Raw genomic sequence first — 18283 nt, 5'->3', positions numbered from 1 at the left:
TCAGCTGAAATGCTAATGGCTTAAAAAGAATCATCAGCTTCTTGATGTCAACACCAAAATGGTTCTCTTTCTCTTCTTACTAACATTAACTCAAAGAAAATTAAAGTTAAAGATCTTTTGCCTACTCAAATGCATGTTTTAAGTTAAAAATATATGGATAAACTCAGGATGTAATATTTTACTACATTAATTATGTAACTATGCTACATTTCAGCATAGCTTTAAACTGATCATATTTACATAAGCATAACATTCTGCAAATACAAGTTAAAATACAAAATAGGTTTTTAAATCTCATTCTGACTAAATGAAGACTCTCTTTTAAGTCTCATCACATTAAACATATTTCCTATTAAGCACAAATTTTTGAATAATAATTCTACAAAAGTGACTTACAAGTTATTTTATTTTTTTAAAAAAACTCATGTTAAGGTGTTGGCGCAAAAAAAAAAAAGTTTATTTAATTCCCTATACGTGCTGAACTAGCTCTGTGTTTATCTACCAAATTTCTTTTAATATGAAGATAAAGAAAAATAGTATTGCATCTACACCAAGATTTCATCAAAAGTGGACAAAAATTAAGAATTATTAAAGATGAATTTCTGATTTACACCATGAGGTCTTTTGGGGGCTTCATGGGCAATTTTGAGTATTTCCAAGAATATTCTACATGTGTAGTACCAACTACAAGCTCAAGACAAACAGTTCAAGGTGATAACAGAGTTCAACAATGAGGAACAACCACCATCAATTTAATGCTCCTCATGGCTGCTGGAAAAAAATACCTTATAGTAGAAGAAAAAAACTTAAACCTATTTCATGTAATTGAAAAAGGGGGAAAGCAGGTGGAAATAAAAGGTAAAAGTTAAATATTAGCTTTTTAATTAACTCATGAACTATAATGATTAGTATTCAGCTACTCTACACTAACTGCCAGTCACACCACAAATGCAGAGTTAGTGAACTGCTGTAATCACAATTAATATAGTCATTACTGCTGAAGAAGCAATGAGATGCTAGAGTTCCACACCACAAGACTACTCCATTACCCTTGAGCAGTCTGTGGGTGAAGAAAGCCCCTCAGCAGCATCCTCCTTGATAACTTCCTAACAACACAAAACAGGAGAGTTCGGCTGAAAAGGTGAAGGAATGAGCCAAAACATGACGATGAATGAACATGATGTTAAAATATTAATAAATAATACTGAAACACTTTATGTGATTAGATTTTTCCTTCAGTGATGACATTTAAAAATTTTAATGGCAGTTTAATTTTGTTAGCTTTTGGTTTTCTAATTAATAAATGTACATTAACAAGGAATTGCTTTTTAAAATTGTTAGTAAAATTGAGTTTTTATCATCAAGAACATCTAACACTTTAGGCAGAAATGTATTTAGGTTTGGATTAATTAGATTCAACAGCACACTGGAGTAATTTTCTTTATCCTGTTTAATTTCTATCATTAGATTGAAATGTTCTTTCAATATATCCTCTAAGTTTCATATTACAGGGCTAACATATATACAGATACTATATAGACAGTAAGTCCTTTACAAAGATAGTAGAAATTCACAGATGTTAATGTTTAGTTTTAGAAGTTTTGTTAACAAATACTACATTACCACAAGCCAGAAATCTGTTGTTGTAAATAACATTTACTCACTGAGGCTGCTAATGATTTTCCTTCCATAGATATTAACCAGAAATGAAAACAAATATATTTTATGCTAGTAATAGCTTATGGGTCTTAAAACTATTTATAAAATAAGTTGCACTCTTCTACTATGGAGAGGAAATAACCAAACTTCTAATGCTATCTATGTTTATTATTAGATTAATATTTTAGTTACCCTTTTATATACTTACTAGGCCATTGTTCTGATCTCTGGGCAAACTCGTTTTTACTGATGGACGTGAGATGAGATGGTGGGAACTGCCAGGGTAATACCTTGGCGTGTAAAGGTATGGGGCAAAGAATGGCTATGGAGAAAACATGTAACAAAAAAAATGGGATAAACAATTACAGAAATAAAAGTATAATGAGATTTATCAAATGAAACTAATCAAATCAATAAAATACAAGACTATTCAATGCAAATGGCAAAACAAAAGGGAAAAACATCTCACTTGTATTCCAAAAGATATCAGACCCAAACTTAGGACATATTATTTCATTTTTATAGGCTTACCATGTGTCAGGTTGTCAGTGATTTATAAATATTAATTGTTTCTTAAAAGAAAATAACACAATGGAATCTTCAATAGAATACTATTCTTTATATATATAAATATATATAAAAGATTAGCTCTAAACAAGATCATACCAAAAAAAAGTTTCAGTTATATGAGAACACTCTGGCATGCATTCCAGGAGTACAGTTCTTCCAAGTTCCTAGAGTTTACCTTATACTAGATAAGCAAGGTAATTTTAAAAAACAGTTGAGGAATACACTGTTTAGATGAAATTTATAGCTAGAGTATTTATTTGCAGCTAATTACATGTAAAAAGCAGATACTAGGTTAAATGGGCTAAACATAAATATCACAATTCATTATGCTTCATTTTATTAAGGTAACATCTTCTACCACATTTTCCTTTTCCTGATAGTTTAACAGAATTATTCTGCTCTTATCTTTAAGACTAATAATATAGATAACTAGAAGAAAAAAATGAGAAGTTTTTAGATAAAACTTAAAAAACAAGAACATTTTAAATGTTTCTGAAATAATAAAATTCTATATAAGCATTGTTGTTGTTCTTGGGGTTGTAGTGTGCCATCATGTCAATTCCAACTCACAGTGACCCTACATGACAGAGCAGAGCTGCCCCACAGGGTTTCCTAGGATATGATCTTCACAGGAGCAGACTGCCAGGTCTTTCCTCTAGTGGAGCTGCCGGTGGGTTAGAACCACCGACCTTTAGGTTAGCAGCTGAACACTTAATCATTGCACCACCAGGGCTTCTATGTAAGCATCATTATTATTATTCATGACGTTAGTGAACACCAAGTTTCAACCTAGATATTCTGCTCATCTTTTTCTTTTTCCTTTTTTTTTGTTAAACTTAACTTCTCAGTCTCAATACTACAAATGACATTTAATGTTCAATTAAGGCCATTTTATGTAGAATTAGAATAGATTTTTAAGAATGGTAAATAAAAATCTGCATTTCACACTGCTTACCACACAGTTAAATTTTACAAGGATGGGATGTATTATAAAATGCTATTATTCCATTTGTTTCTCCTTTTTCAAGTAGAAGAATAGAAAAACATTCATACGGCCTCTATGAATGGTATACCTAATTACTTACATATTCAATATTTTTAAAAAATTGAAAATTTAATTTAAATTCTGGAGTTCATTCTCTGCCACATTTATTCAAAAGTTCTCTTTCTTCACAGCCCATATGAAATTTATTAAGGCAGGCAGTTGGCCTCTATGAATACTGGTCCCTGTGTTTTCTTGAATTTGAGTAAAGACGGAACGACAACACTGAAAGATTGTGATGAATCTTAAAGTTCTCAAAACTCCATGGAAGCACTCCATTTTCCTATAGGAAATTTAAGCGTTTAAAATCATTGAAGTGAGAATTGATAGCTTGGGCTTACTAAACTTGATAGTCTGTATATTACTCACAATTAATTATGTTTTATTCAGAAAATATTTATATGAAGTAAACAATTATACATTACTAAAGATAACTTGAAATAAAACCCAGGAAATGGGCTACAGTGTTGTTATTTGGCAGTAACATCCGAGTCCTACAAGCAATATTCTCCCACATTTAAAATATATAAAATACACTAAATATAGATTTATTAAACTACTGTAGAAATTCAGTTCTATCATTGTTCTAAATGCCAATATATATCATTATGCAGGATATAACAAATGGAATATTTGTTTATAAACAAATGAGGAGTGAAACAGATTCCTCTGAAGCATAGGATAGTACTTGCGGACTCTGTAGTTTACTTTTTTATCAGGACAATAAATATAAGCAAAAAGTATCTCTAATATTCATACTGTCTGGTGATACAGAACCCATTAAAATTTTAAATTATTTTGATTTTTAAAAAAATATCATATATTTTAAATTTAGACTTAATTAAAAACTCCTATCACTCACTTACCCTGTTATAGAATGGATGCTGAGGTCCTGTCATTCCACTATAATAACTGCTGTGAGGCTGTGGGGACACAACGCCACCTCCAAACGGTCCATTGAAAGAAGTAGAAGAAGAACAAACAGATGGAGGCTGGCTATAACCTGATGGTGGTCGAGGAGGAGCTTCATGCAAAGGTAGTGGGGGATATGCAAGTCCTCCAATATTAATCTGGTCTCTTGCAGCACGAACATCTAAAAGATTAAATTATATACCAGAAGACAAAAGAAAATAAGACACGCATAATTAGTTCAATTACCACTTCCTTCTTTGGTTATCTGATAGACACATGATTTTATCACTTTCGCCAGTGATTCAAAATAGGTTAAATAGAAGTAGACAGGAAATCTTAAACACTCCATAGACCCTGTAATAAGAGAAGGCCGACTGTTTCGCATAAAAGCTTTTCCACCGACTCAAAATCATTTGTGGGGGGGGGGGGCGGGGAGACCAGGTTTGCTGGTCCAATAGAGCCTGGTGGAACCACTGAGACAATGGTCCCTAGCTGCCCTTCAGGTCTGGAATTGAACCCACACCTGTAGCTTCCAGTCAAATAAAAGACAGGCATGAGTTGAACATGTACCTGAGGTAGATATATCCCTTGGAGAAAACAATTATGGGAGAAAGAAGGGCTGTTTATGCACAGGGAGACAGTTCAGCGGGCAGGAGTGCATGGAGGGATGGACACAGGGAAGAGGTAACTATCGGGAGGAAGTGGGAGGGGAGGTGTTGTATTGGGGTAAACTGTCAATGTCATGAGACAACGTGTGTGTGAACTGCTGTATGGAAAGTGAATTTGCTCTGCAAACTTTCACCCAAATCACGATTTAAAAAAAAAAAAAGAATAAAAAAGGTTTTCTACCATATGAAAAGTCACCAACATATGAATTCTGCCCTTCAGTAACCAGAGCTATTAATTTTTCTCTAGCCTTTTAAGATACTTAATTGTGATATCTTAATAAGTTTTATGATTATAAAGTATTACCAACTATTAATAACTCATATTTGCCTAATTTTAGTAAAGACAATTATCAGCTAAGTTTATAGGTTTGCAAACTATATGAATCATGCATCTCAGATTAACAAAAACATCAATTCTATAGTCACAAAATACACCTTTTACATCAGCCTTATGACAGGTATCAAACAGCAGCAACTTAAGAATAATTTAAGGCTTTCTCTTTATAATTCCTGGAAAATTCAAAGGTGTATCAGTAGTGCCAGTATCATACAAAAGATATTGTGTTTCAGTAAGATTTTTGTTTTGTGTGTGCATGTGCATAAATTATTCTAAAACTTTAATATTACTATCCTCAAATGCCAGTCCACAAATATAAGTTAAAATTAAAAGAGTAATATAAATATTTGCTTACCCTTCTGGACAGATACCCCCATTAAGAACAGAAGACTGGTGACAGAAAATTGTAATGGATTGACACCTTAAAATCATGGCTGTATCCTTAAAAGGAATCTGATTCCAAGGTAAGGATCCAGAGTGTGTGGAGAGGTAAAGATTATTACAAAGTGATTTTAACAAATGACATTTTTTTAACATTCCCTAAAGAATGTCAAGACTTCTAATCCTAAAAAATCATTAATTCTCCTGTGTAGTGCGTGATTCAGTACTTCTTGGTTTTTCATGGAACAGGAGAAACTTACATAGCTGAATAAGAAATAGAAAATTTTTAAAGGACTTCAGAGAAGAAAATTTAAATTTACTACTAATATCCACCTGCAATGATTTCCCGAAGTTTGGGGTCTAGGTTTACAGTGCATGGCAAAAAGGTTTTTACATCTCGAGCCACAAGAACCGGGGTCCTTGAAGATAAAAACACTTCAAAATTTCTTGTATCTCCATCGATTTCAAGCAGTGGTTCAACATCTTTAGTTGTTGGAATATTCTTTGATATTCTAGAAACAAGAAATGAAAAAAGGTCATTACAGTAACTATTAGAAAGATACATTCTGCCTGTTGTTGTTGTTAAGTGCCTTGATCCGACTCATAGCGACCCCTCCTTGGGTTTCCAAGGCAGTATCACTACGGAAGTAGATTGTCCAATCTTCCTTCCGAGGAGTGACTGGTGGGTTTGAACCGCCAACCTTCTGGTTAGCAGTCAAGTTCCTTGGGCACTGTGCCACCAGAGATCCCACATTCTGCCTGTAACTTAAAATCTGTTACTTATAAAAATAAATAACACATTATACACCTTGTTTGCCTTAAAAACAAAAATAAAAAAAAGTAAAAAGTGGTATAGGTATTAAATAAAGTAGCAAAATCAGAAGTCAGAATTACACTCTTTTTAGCCAAAGGCAGGACTTGAGCTGGGAAAATAAAGAAGGAAAGTAATAAATGTAACAGGCACTCCATATTTTAGTAAGTACCATTGAGTGAAGAGTAAATGAGTTATCATTTTATAGATGTGGAAAGTGGGCCTCAGATATATTGTAAAACTCGTTACAAGTATCACTCAGCACCATTCTAACCAACCAACCGTGATAATCTAATGAAGAATGATTAGACAAATAATGTAGAGAAGGTTTTTCTTCTTTTCTTAAAAAAGCAACTAACGACTTACTACCTAATAAATACATAGCAATGAGGAGGTTGAGAGAAGGAATATTGCAGAAATTTCTGAGAAATTTCTTTTTGAAAACAGAGATGCTAGTCATTTGTGCTGAAAATTTAAATTAGCTGTACTAGAAAAGATATACTTCCAATCCTGGTTAACACAAAACTAGACCTTCAAATGAACAGTATCTGCAATGGTTTGGTAAAACTGTTATTCAAAGACCTTTTCTGAATATTTTTAAATCAAATTAAATTTCTTTACTTTCTGCTTGCAAAGCAATTAATGATCACTAAGGCATTTGACTTCTAACCAGAAGGTTGATGGTTCAAACCCACCAGCCACTCTGCAGAAGGAAGACTGGGCAATCTACTTCCATAAAGATTTACCACCTTGGAAACCCAAAGGGGGTCGCTATGAGTTGGAATTGAATCAATGGGTTTTTTTGTTTTGTTTTGTTTTATAGTAAGTTGAAAATGTTAAAGTTTAAAACAGACATAATATTACAACGCAAATAAAAGCATTTATTGACATTATATACTTCATTCAAAAATTTCCATGGCATCTTCCCTGCCTATATCTCTAATTTAGTATTTATATATAGTATAGTCTTAAAATTCTGCTTACATATTTGCTTTATCCACTAAACTTTAAGTATTTTGTAGATATTCACCATTGTATTCTTAGTATCTAGCTGAGTGCCTGGGCATCTAGTAAATATGCAATAAATATTTCTTGAATGAGTGAAAGCTTTCTTACATAGTTTTACTCATGTTGTACCTTAAAATTCTTTACACAATAACTGCATATAATATTATACTAAGTGGATATATCAAGATATTGATATTTCTCTTGTACTGTTACAAGCATCCCAGTTTTTCTCTAAGGTAAATAAAACTTCTGTGTATTCTAAGGATTATTTCCTTAGAACTCAACCTCAGAGCTGAAATTACTGAGCCAAAACATTAGAGAAGCACTAGTATCACAACAATAATCAATTAATTATGTAGTTGTTAATGTGTGCCCTTCCCTGCAGAATGGAAATCCCAAAGTGGCAGAGACTATATTTTTCTCTTATTTTCTACTTTACCCCAACCCTACCCAAACCATTGACATCAGGTGGATTCCAGTTCACAGCAACCCTACAGGACAGAGCAAAACTGCCCTTAGAACTTCCATGGCTGTAAATCTTTATGATAGCTGACTGTCACATCTTTTTCCTGCAGAGAAATATTCATTTAAGACAAAAAAAAAAAAAAGAGAGAGAGAGAGAGAATAAAGAGAAACAGAAAACAAAAAACAAGATGACAGACTCACACCTAATAATAACCAAAATTACATGAAATGTTAATGGTTTAAATACTCCAATTAAAAGATAGAGATTGAAAGAGTGAATGAAAAAGATCCAACTATAGAATGTCTACAAGGAAAGCACTTTAAATATAAGACAGAAATGAATGAAAAGTATGAAAAAAGATGTGTGTTAACACTAATCAAAAGGAAGCTAAGTAGCTCAATTAGTATTAGATTTTAGAGCAAAACATTTTATCACCAAAGATAATCATAATAACAAGTAACAGAGGTTCAAATATATACTGATAATTCATGACTTACGATGTATTCAAGTTACAACAAACTGCACTGACAACCCTCTGTGTGTGTGTGTGTGTGTGTGTATCTTAGTATTAATAATATGTATTACGTACATTTTCTTTTTGGTAACTCAAAAGTTTCTTTACATACTGTTTGTTTGCTGCTCAACTTTCTTTTTTCTAAAATTTTTTATTTTAAGCGTTTGTTTTACATTCAACATTACATGTACATTTAGTTCCACTCCCATTTACCATGCCCAACCTTAACCCAGTCTCCTCCTCTCCCTGGCCAGTAAAAGCCCCCCCCCGCCCCCCGCCAGGCCCTTATATTTATACACTCCTGTCTGTTCTGCATTTCCTCCGTGGGAATGTTGCCCCTCTGGCACTCCTGGTCAATTGCTCTAAGGGATGCATTTCCATAGAGTATGTGGGTGCGTCACCCTGGGTTGAGTGGTCTGCATTTTCATCTTGTTTACTATTGGGCTGAGAGCCAGCGCCTGGGAGTGAGCTTTATTCTTGGCCCAGAATGTATCCCAGGACCATAGTATTGGGGGTCTCATCAGACTTCCTTTGACCAGTAATTCTGGTCATTATTGAGTTTTTGGATTTTGTTCCACATTTTTCCTCCCACTCTATCCAGGATCTCCAGATTTGATCCTTTCCTGAGTGGTTGGCATTGGTAGCCAGGCACCATCTAGTTTTGGTCTCGAGGGCCATCGTGTCCTATGGCTGATTGCTTCCAAATGCCCTTGGTTATTTATTTATTTATTTTTTGTACTACATACATTGTTACAATGCATAATTTGCTGATATTAAATTCTCAGATGTTCACTTGCAGATATTCAAAGATTGGATTTATAAGGCTAATGATAATAAAAGGCAATCATAACAATAAAAGAGAGAGAGATTCAACTAACATAAGAACTGACTTAAGACAGAGTCATTGGAACAGAACCTCACGGCAAGTTAGAGACTACCTGAAAGCAAACACTTAGAAGATGCAGGGAGAAAGGATAAATTCATAATTATAGCCAGAATTTTCAATAACTGTAAGAACAAACCCATTGCCACTGAGTCAATTTTGACTCCCAACATCCCTAAAGGACAGAAAAGAACTACCCCACAGGGTTTCCAAGGCTGTAAATCTTTACAGAAGTAGAGTGGTACATCTATTATCTCATGGAGCGGCTCCTAGGTTTGCAACTCCAACCTTTTAGTTAGCAGCTGAGTACTTAACCCATTGCACCACCAAGGCCCCTCTTGAGAGAACAGATATAAAAACAAGTTGATCATAGATGTGAACAATACAATCAATCAACTTGATTAACTGGTATTTATAGAATTCTTTCCCCAACAATAACTGAATACACACAGTTTTCAATTGTGGTTTGATTACCTGGTGTCACTCTGACAAGAATATACCATAAAAGGGATGGCTTGAACAAACAGGAGTTTATTATCCTAAAGTTTGGAGGATTTAAGTCCAAGTTCAAAGTGCCAGGGTCTAGGGGCTGTGTGAACGCCCCTCGACCTTGGGCTTCAGCTCTGCCTCTTGCTCCCGGCCCACTGAAGCTAGAGGCATCACTTTACTCAGGCAGCTACTGGCTAAGGCTAACAAGCCCAAGGTCAAGAAATAAAATGGCACAATCCCAATGTTACCAAACTGCCTGGCAGGCCACTAATCCAAGACCAGTCGAAGTCCCAAGTCACCAGAGCATGGCAGGCTGCTGAACAACAACACAATACAAACAGGGTTCAAGAGTGCCATAAGCTAGAGACCATTCCCAAAGCTGTTGCTTATATATGGGAAGCAGACCATATCCCTAGATTAGCTACTCAGCTGCTTGTGATAGATCCCACCATGGAGTTGACTGCCAGTCTTATCATGGGGAATAATTACTACCAGCTGCCCAGCCACTCAACCAGGCCCAGCCAAGATGACATACAACTTTACCTACCATAATCAGCATAGGGAATATTGTTGTTGTTTGCTGTCGAGTCAGCCCCGACTCATAGCGACCCCTTCTTGGGTTTCCGAGGCAGTATCACTACGGAAGTAGGATTGCCCAACCTTCCTTCCGAGGAGTGGCTGGTGGGTTTGAACCGCCAGCCTTCTGGTGAGCAGTCAAGTGCCTTAGGCACTATGCTACTAGAGCTCCCTAGGGAATATTAGCCAAAAACAAAACATAATCTGTGCCATAAAACAATAAAAACATAAAAAAAATTTAGAAGGATTCAAGTCATACGAAGCATGGTCTTTGATAAAAAGGGAATTAAATTAGAAATAATTAACAGACAGGTATCTGGAAAATCTCTAAACATTTGGAAACAAAATAACACACCTCTATATAATCCATGGGAGCTCTGGTGGCATAATGCCTAAGGCATTTGACTGCTAACCAGAAAACTGGTGGTTCAAACCTACCAGCCACTCCTTGGAAGGAAGGTTGGGCAATCTACTTCCGTAGTGATACCGCCTCAGAAACCCAAGAAGGGGTTGCTATGAGTTGGGTCCAACTTGACTGCAGTGTATTTGGTTTTTGTTTTTTTGGTATATAATCCATTTGTTAAAGAAGAAATCAAAAGTGAAATTAGAAAATATTTTGAACCGAATGAAGAAAAAAAGCACACTATATCAGAATTTATGAACTGTCACTAAAATAGTAATCAAGTAGAAATTTAAAGCCATAAATATCCACATTTGCCAATGTTTAACACACTCAGCTGCTAACCAAAAAAGTTTGGTAGTTCAAGTCCACCCAAAGACATCTCAGAAGAAAGGTCTATGATCTACTTCTGAAAGATCAGCCATTTTAAACCTATGAAGCACAGTTCTACTCTGACACACATGGGGTCACCATGAGTGGGAATGGACTCAAAAGCAACTGGTGGTACAGTTGGCAGTGGACATAGCTATATCATAAAAGAATAAAGGTCTCAAATCAGTGGCCTACCTTCCACCTTAAGAAACCAGAAAAAAAGAACAAATTACAGTAAGCACAACTAAGAAAATAATAAGGATTAAATCAGTAGTCAATGAAAGAGAAAACAAAGCTACAACAGAGAAAGCCAATACAACTAAAATGGAGCTCTCTGAAAAGAATTACAGAATCTATAAACCACTAGACAGACTGATCAGGAGAAAAGGAGAGCAGACTTAAATTACCAGGATGGAGACAGGTGACTTCACATCAAATTTATGACAATACATGCAACGTACATGAACTGAAGAAATTCCTTGCAAGTCACCAACTATTACCAAAGCTCACTCAGAAAGAAATAGGAACCTAAATGACTGAATCTATTATAGAAAAAGAATTTGTAGTTTAAAATCTTCCCACAAGGAAAACTTCCAGCTGTAGATGACTCCACTGGTAGATGACCAAAGCATTAAGGAGAAAAAACACCAAGCTAGAACAAGCAAGACAGTATAGTACTGGCATCAACATAGATGAATATATCAACAAAACAGAACAGAAAATACAGAAACAGATACATACATATGGACAACTATTTTTTGACAAAGGTGTAAAGGCAATACAGTGAAGAAAGAATAGTCTTTTCAACAATTGGTGCTGGAACAATTGGATAAGAAAATAAACTTAGATCCATTTCTGACACAATATGCAAAAATCAATTTCAAATGCATCACAGACCTATGTAAAACCTAAAACTATAAAACTTCTAGGCTAAAACTTTTGTGACTGGGCTAGGCAAGCTGTGACTTAGACGTGACTAAGAGCAAAATCTATAAAATAAAAAATTTGTAAAGTGAACTTCATCAAAATTAGAAAGATCTGCTTTTGAAATGCACTAATAAGAAAATGAAAAGACAAGCCACAGACTGGGAAAAATATTTGCAAAGCATGTATCTGATAAAGAACTTGCATCCAGAATATATAAGTAACTCTCAAAATTGAACAATAAGCAAACAAATAATAAAAATGGACAATAGCCATGAACCAAAAAAGGTGGATAGATAGCAAATATGCATATCAACAGATGCTCAACCTCATTAGTCATCTATTGCTATTAGTTGCTGTTGAGCTGGCTCCAACCCATGGCAACCCCATGTCCAAGAAAGCAAAATATTGCCTGGTTCTCTGTCATCCTCATGATTGCTGGTATGTATCAGTCCACTGTTGCCTTCCAACCTATGGGGGCTCATCTTCCAATGTTATATTAGAAAATATTCTGTTGTGATTCATAGAGTTTTCCTTGATTAATCTTCAGAACTAAATTGTTAAGCTTTTCTTCCTAGTCTCTCTTAGTGGGGAAACTGTGCTGAAACCTGTCCACCATGGGTGAGCCTGCTGGTATCTGAAATAATGGTGGCGTAGCTTCCTGCATCATAGCAACTTGGAAGCCACCACAATACAATAAACTGACAGGGAAGTGAAAGCGTTAGTCACTAGGGAAACACAAATTAAAACTAAAATGAGCTATCATGACTATTTGAATGGCTAAAATTAAAAAGATTGGACATACCTAGTGTTGGGAAGAATGTGGAAGAACTAGAACTCTCATAACACTGATAATTAAATATAAAATGATACAACAATTGGGAAACAATCTGGCAGTACCTACCTTACAATCCAACCACACCATCTCTTGGTATTTATCCAAAAGAAGAGAGAACAGATGTCCACATAACGATTCGTACATTAATGTTCACAGAAGTTGCAATAGCCCCAAACTGGAAATACTCCAAATGTTCATTAACAAATGAACAAAAAAATTGTGGTATATCTGTACAATGAAATACTGCTCACCCATAAAAAAGAATGAACTATTAATAAACACAACAATGTGGATAAATCTCATATTAATTATGTTGAATGAGTGAATCCAGCCAATACATAGTTACATGGACACATGTATATAAAACTAGAAAATGTAAAATAATTCATAGTGAATGAATATGGAAGACTGAAGAAGAACTGATGCCTTTGAATCATGGTGTTGGTGAATACTGAATATACTATGGACTGCCAGAAGAACAAACATATATGTCTTGGAAGAAGTACAGCCAGAATGCTCCTTAGAAGTGAGGAGGCAAGACTTTGTCTCACATATTTTATCAGAAAACACCAGTCCCTGGAGAAGGATATAATGTTTGGTAAAGTAGAGGGTCAGGAAAAAATGAGATGGATTGACACAACGTCTGCAAAGGGCTCAAACACAGCAACAACTGTGAGGATGGTGCCGGGCTGAGTAGTGTTTCATTCTGTTGTACATAGGGTCACTATGCACTGGAAATGATTTGATGGAACCTAACAATAATTTACAGTGACAGAAAGATGATAAGCAATTCCCTGGGAAATCAGGGAGCTGAAGGAAGAGAAAGACTGGTGTGGATTCAAAGGAACAGGAAGAAACTTTTAGGAATGATGGATATGTTCACTTTCCTGACTGTGGTGAGGAAATACATATATCAAACTGTGAAACTGTACAGTTTAAATAGGTATACTTTATTATAAGTCATTTGTATCCCAATAAGGCTGTTTACAAACCACTGTACATGTGGAGACATATTCAAAACATTCATGTTCCAATTAATCAAGAATATTAAGTGAGGGGACATCAAACTCAATTGGCATAATGCACTACACAAAACACTGTTCCACCTTCTACTTTGGTGCATAGTGACTGCAATCTTAAAAGCTTGCAAGAGCCATGTAGATGCAACGATGGGTCTCTCCTCGTCCAGAACAAAGAAGAATAAAGAAAACCAAAGATTCATGGAAACAATTAGTCCTTGTGACTGGTACACCATGTAATCCTCAGCCTATATGACTATGAGACCAGAAGAACTAGATGGTGCCTGGCTACCACTGTCAACCACTCAGAAGGGGATCTATGTAGGAGATCCTGGATAGAGAGGGAGAACAATGTGAAACAAAACTCAAAATCATTTTTTTAAAAAAGGGGAACCAGGTTTGCTGGTCTGAAAGAGCCTGGTGGAACCACTGAGAATATGGTCCCTCGAAGCCCTTCAGGTCTGGAATTGAACCCATACCTGTGGCTTCCAGCCAAACAAAAGACAGGCATATGAGTTGAACATTTACCTGAGGTAGATACACTCGTTGGAGAGAACAATCCAATGGGAGAAAGAAGGGCTGTTTATGCACAGAGAGACAGTTCAGGGGACAGGAGTGCATGGAGAGATGGACAAAGGGAAGTGGTAACTATCGGGAGGAAGTGGGAGGGGAGCTGTTGCATTGGGGTAAATTGTAGTCAATGTCATGAGACAACATGAGTGTGAACTGTCGTATGGAAAGTGAATTTGCTCTGTAAACTTTCACCCAAATCACAATTAAAAAAACAAAAATGTTGCAGAACTTGAAGAATGTAATCAATGTCACTGAATTGTACATGTAGAAATTGTTGAATTAATGTATTTTCTGCTATGTATATTCTTAAAAAATAAATTATATTAAAAGAAAAGAATATTAAGTGAGATTCTAATAAGAGAATACAATTTCAGAGGAACAATAAGATTTTTCTGCCTTTCAAATAATGAATTGGGCTATTAGTAACAGAAAGAGTAACTATTAGTTAATATTATCTATAAGTATACACCAAACATGTTTCATAAAGTAAAGGGTCAGAGGAAATCTCCATGAGATGGATTGAACTGCAACTGCAACAGTGAGCTCAAACATACCAAATGTTTGACACAGGACCAAGTAGTGTTTCCTTCTGTTGTTCATAAGGTCACCATGAGTCATCAACTTGATGGCAACTAACAACAAGAATAGATGTATTATTTCTTCAGGATTACCACTTCATTGGTCAGATTCAATACTTGACTGTTGTTGTCGTTAGGTGCCATCAAGTTAGCTATAACTCCCAGTGACCCTATGTACAAAAGAACAAAACACTGCCTGGTGCTATGCCATCTTCACCACCTTGCTATACTTGAGCTCATCATTGTAGCCACTATGTCAATCCATCATGTTGAAGGTCTTCCCCCTTTTTCGCAGGCCCTCTACTTTACCCAGCATGAAATGCTCCTCCAGGACTGGTTCCTCCTGACAACATGACCAAAGCATGAGAAACAATGTCTGGCCATTCTCGCTTTTAAGGAGCATTCTGGCTGTGCTTCTTCCAAGTCAGATTTGTTTATTGTTCTGGCAGTCCGTGTTATACACAATATTCTTCACTGACATCAGAATTCAAATGCATCAATTCTTCTGCAGACTTCCTAATTCCTTGTCCAACTTTCACATGCACATGAGATGATTAAAAATATCATGGCATTGCTCAGGCACACCTTAATCTGCAAAGTGACATCTTTGCTCTTTAACGCTTCAGAGGTCTTTTGCAGCACATCTGCCCAGTGCAACACATAATTTGATTTCTTCACTGTTGCTTCCATGTGCAGTGATTATGGATCTAAGTAAAATGAAATCTTTGACAACTTCAATCTTTTGTCCATTTTATCATGTTACTTATTGGTCCACTTGTGAGGATTTTTGTTTTCTTTATGTTGAGGTATAATCCATACTGAAGGCTAGACTCTTTGCTCTTCATCAGTAAGTGCTACAAGTCTTCTTCACTTTCAGGAAGAAAGGTTGTGTCATCTGCATATCGCAAATAGTTTACTGAGTTTTCCTCCAACACTATGCCATGTCTTCTTCATATAGTCCAGTTTCTCAGATCATTTGCTCAGCATAAAGACTGAGTAAGTATGGTGAAAAGATACAACCCTGACACACACCTTTCCTGATTTTAGACCATTCAGAATCCCTGTGTTCTATTTGAATGACTGCCTCTTGGTCTATGGCTAGTTTCTGCATGAGCAAAATTAAGTGTTCTGGAATTCCCATTCTTTTCAATGTTATCAATAATTTATATCACACAGTAGAACGCCTTTGCGTAGTCAATTAAACACAGGTAAACATCTTTCTAGGAGTTCTGGTGGCGTAGTGCCTAAGGCATTTGACTGCTAACCAGAAGGCTGGCAGTTCAAACCCACCAGCCACTCCTCAGAAGGAAGATTGGGCAATCTACTTCCATAGTGATATTGCCTTAGAAACCCAAGGGGGGGGGGTCACTATGAGTCAGATTCGACTCGATGGCAGTAAGTTTAGTTTTTTTTGTTGTTGTTGTTATTGTTGTTTGTTGGGGTAAACATCTTTCTGGTATTCTTTGCTCTCAGCCAAGATCCATCTGACATCAGCAATAATATCCTTTGTTCCATGCCCTCTTCTGAATCTGCCATGAATTTCTATAGTTCCCTGTCAATATATGGCTGCAACAGTTTTTGAGTTATTATCAGCAAAATTTTACTTACCAGTGGTATTAATGATACTATTTTATCATTTCCTTATTCTGTTGGATCACCTTTATTTGGAATGGGCACAAATACAAATTTCTTCCAGTTGGTTGGCCAGGTCTTCCAAATTTCTTGGCATAAATGAGTGAGTGCCTCCAGTGTGGCAACTGTTTGTTGAAACATCTCAGTGGGTATTGTGTCAATTCCCAGAGCCTCATTTTTTGCTAGTTCCCTCAGGGTCATTTGCATTTCTTCCCTCAATACCATTTGTTCTTGATCATATGCTACCTCCTGAAATAAATGAATATCGACCAATTCTTTTTGGTACAGTGACTATGTATTCCTTCCATCTTCTTTGGATGCTTCTTGCATCATTCAATATTTTGCCATAGAGTCCATCAATACTGTAATTCATGCTTGAATTTTTTCTTCAGTTCTTTCAGCCTGAGAAATGCCAACTGTGTTCTTCTCTTTTGGGTTTCTAATTCCAGGTCTTTGCACATGTCATTATAATACTTTTTTCTGTCTTCTCGAGCTCCTCTTTAGAATCTTCTGCTCAGCTTTTTTATGTCATCATATCTTCCATTCACTTTAGCTCCTATTCCAGTCAAGAGCAATTTTCAGTCTCTTTTGACATCAAGTTCGGTCTTTTCTTCCTTTCTGTCTTTTTCATGACATTTTTCTTCCTTTATGTATGATGCTCCTAATGTCTTCATGTATGATGTTCCTAATGTCATCCCACAACTTGTTTAGTCTTTGGTCATTGGTGTTCAATGCATCAAATCTATTCTTCAGATGGTGACTAAATCCAGGTGGGGTATAATCAAGGTCATATTTTGGCTCTCATGGACTTGTCTTGATTTTCTTCAGCTTCAACTCAAAGTTGCATATGAGCAATTGATGGTCTGTTCCACAGTCAGCTCCTGGCCTTGTTTTGACTGATGATATTGAATTTCTCCATTGCCTCTTTTCATAGATGTAGCTGATTTGCTTTCTGTGTATTCTATCTGGTGAGGTTCACATGTACAGTCACCATTTATTTTGTTGAAAAAACATACTTGCAATGAATAGGTAAAATTCTTGTAAAATTCTATCATGCAGTCTCCAGCATCATTTCTATCACCAAGGCCATATTTTCCAACTACTGATGATTCTTCCTTGTTTCCTACTTTTGCAGTCCAATCACTAATAATTATCAATACAGCCTGATTACAAGTTTAGTCAATTTCAGACTGCAGAAGTTAGCAAAAAATCTTTAATTTCTTAATCTTTGGCTTTAGTGGTTGGTGCATATATTTGAATAGTAGTGGTATTAACTGGATTTTCCTTGTAGGTGTATGGATCTTATTTTATCACTGACAGCACAGTAGTTCAGGACAGATATTGAGATATTCTTTTTGATGATGAATGCAATACCATTCCTCTTCAATTTGTCATTCCCACAACAGACCATCAACTGCTCATATATATGCAAGTTCAACTTGAAGTTGAAGACAATTAAAATAAGTCTAAGAGAGCCAAAATATGATCTTGAATATATCCCTCCTGAATTTAGAGACCATCTAAAGAATAGATTTGATGGATTGAACACCAATGACCAAAAACCAGAAGAATTGTGGGAGGATATCAAGAACATTATCCATGAAGAAAGCAAGAGATCACTAAAAAGATGA

The 18283-nt window shown here is 35.8% G+C and overlaps 1 protein-coding gene across 1 annotated transcript in view; it reads right to left on the bottom strand.

Moving 5' to 3' along the window:
- KIDINS220 (kinase D interacting substrate 220) overlaps positions 1–18283 on the bottom strand; it is a 183065-nt gene that overhangs the window by 21047 nt on the left and 143735 nt on the right. The window contains exons 22-25 of the mRNA XM_042783667.1: positions 5903–6081; positions 4138–4364; positions 1868–1981; positions 1050–1106 (exon numbers count right to left, since the gene is read on the bottom strand). Coding sequence (XP_042639601.1) covers positions 1050–1106; positions 1868–1981; positions 4138–4364; positions 5903–6081 — 577 coding nt within the window. The remainder of the gene's footprint in view (positions 1–1049; positions 1107–1867; positions 1982–4137; positions 4365–5902; positions 6082–18283) is intronic.

This window comes from Orycteropus afer, unplaced genomic scaffold (assembly GCF_000298275.1).
Source record: "Orycteropus afer afer isolate SDZICR_OR568_19922 unplaced genomic scaffold, OryAfe1.0 scaffold00025, whole genome shotgun sequence".
NCBI classification, from domain to species: Eukaryota; Metazoa; Chordata; class Mammalia; order Tubulidentata; family Orycteropodidae; genus Orycteropus; species Orycteropus afer.
This window is presented reverse-complemented; position numbering and strand designations above follow the sequence as displayed.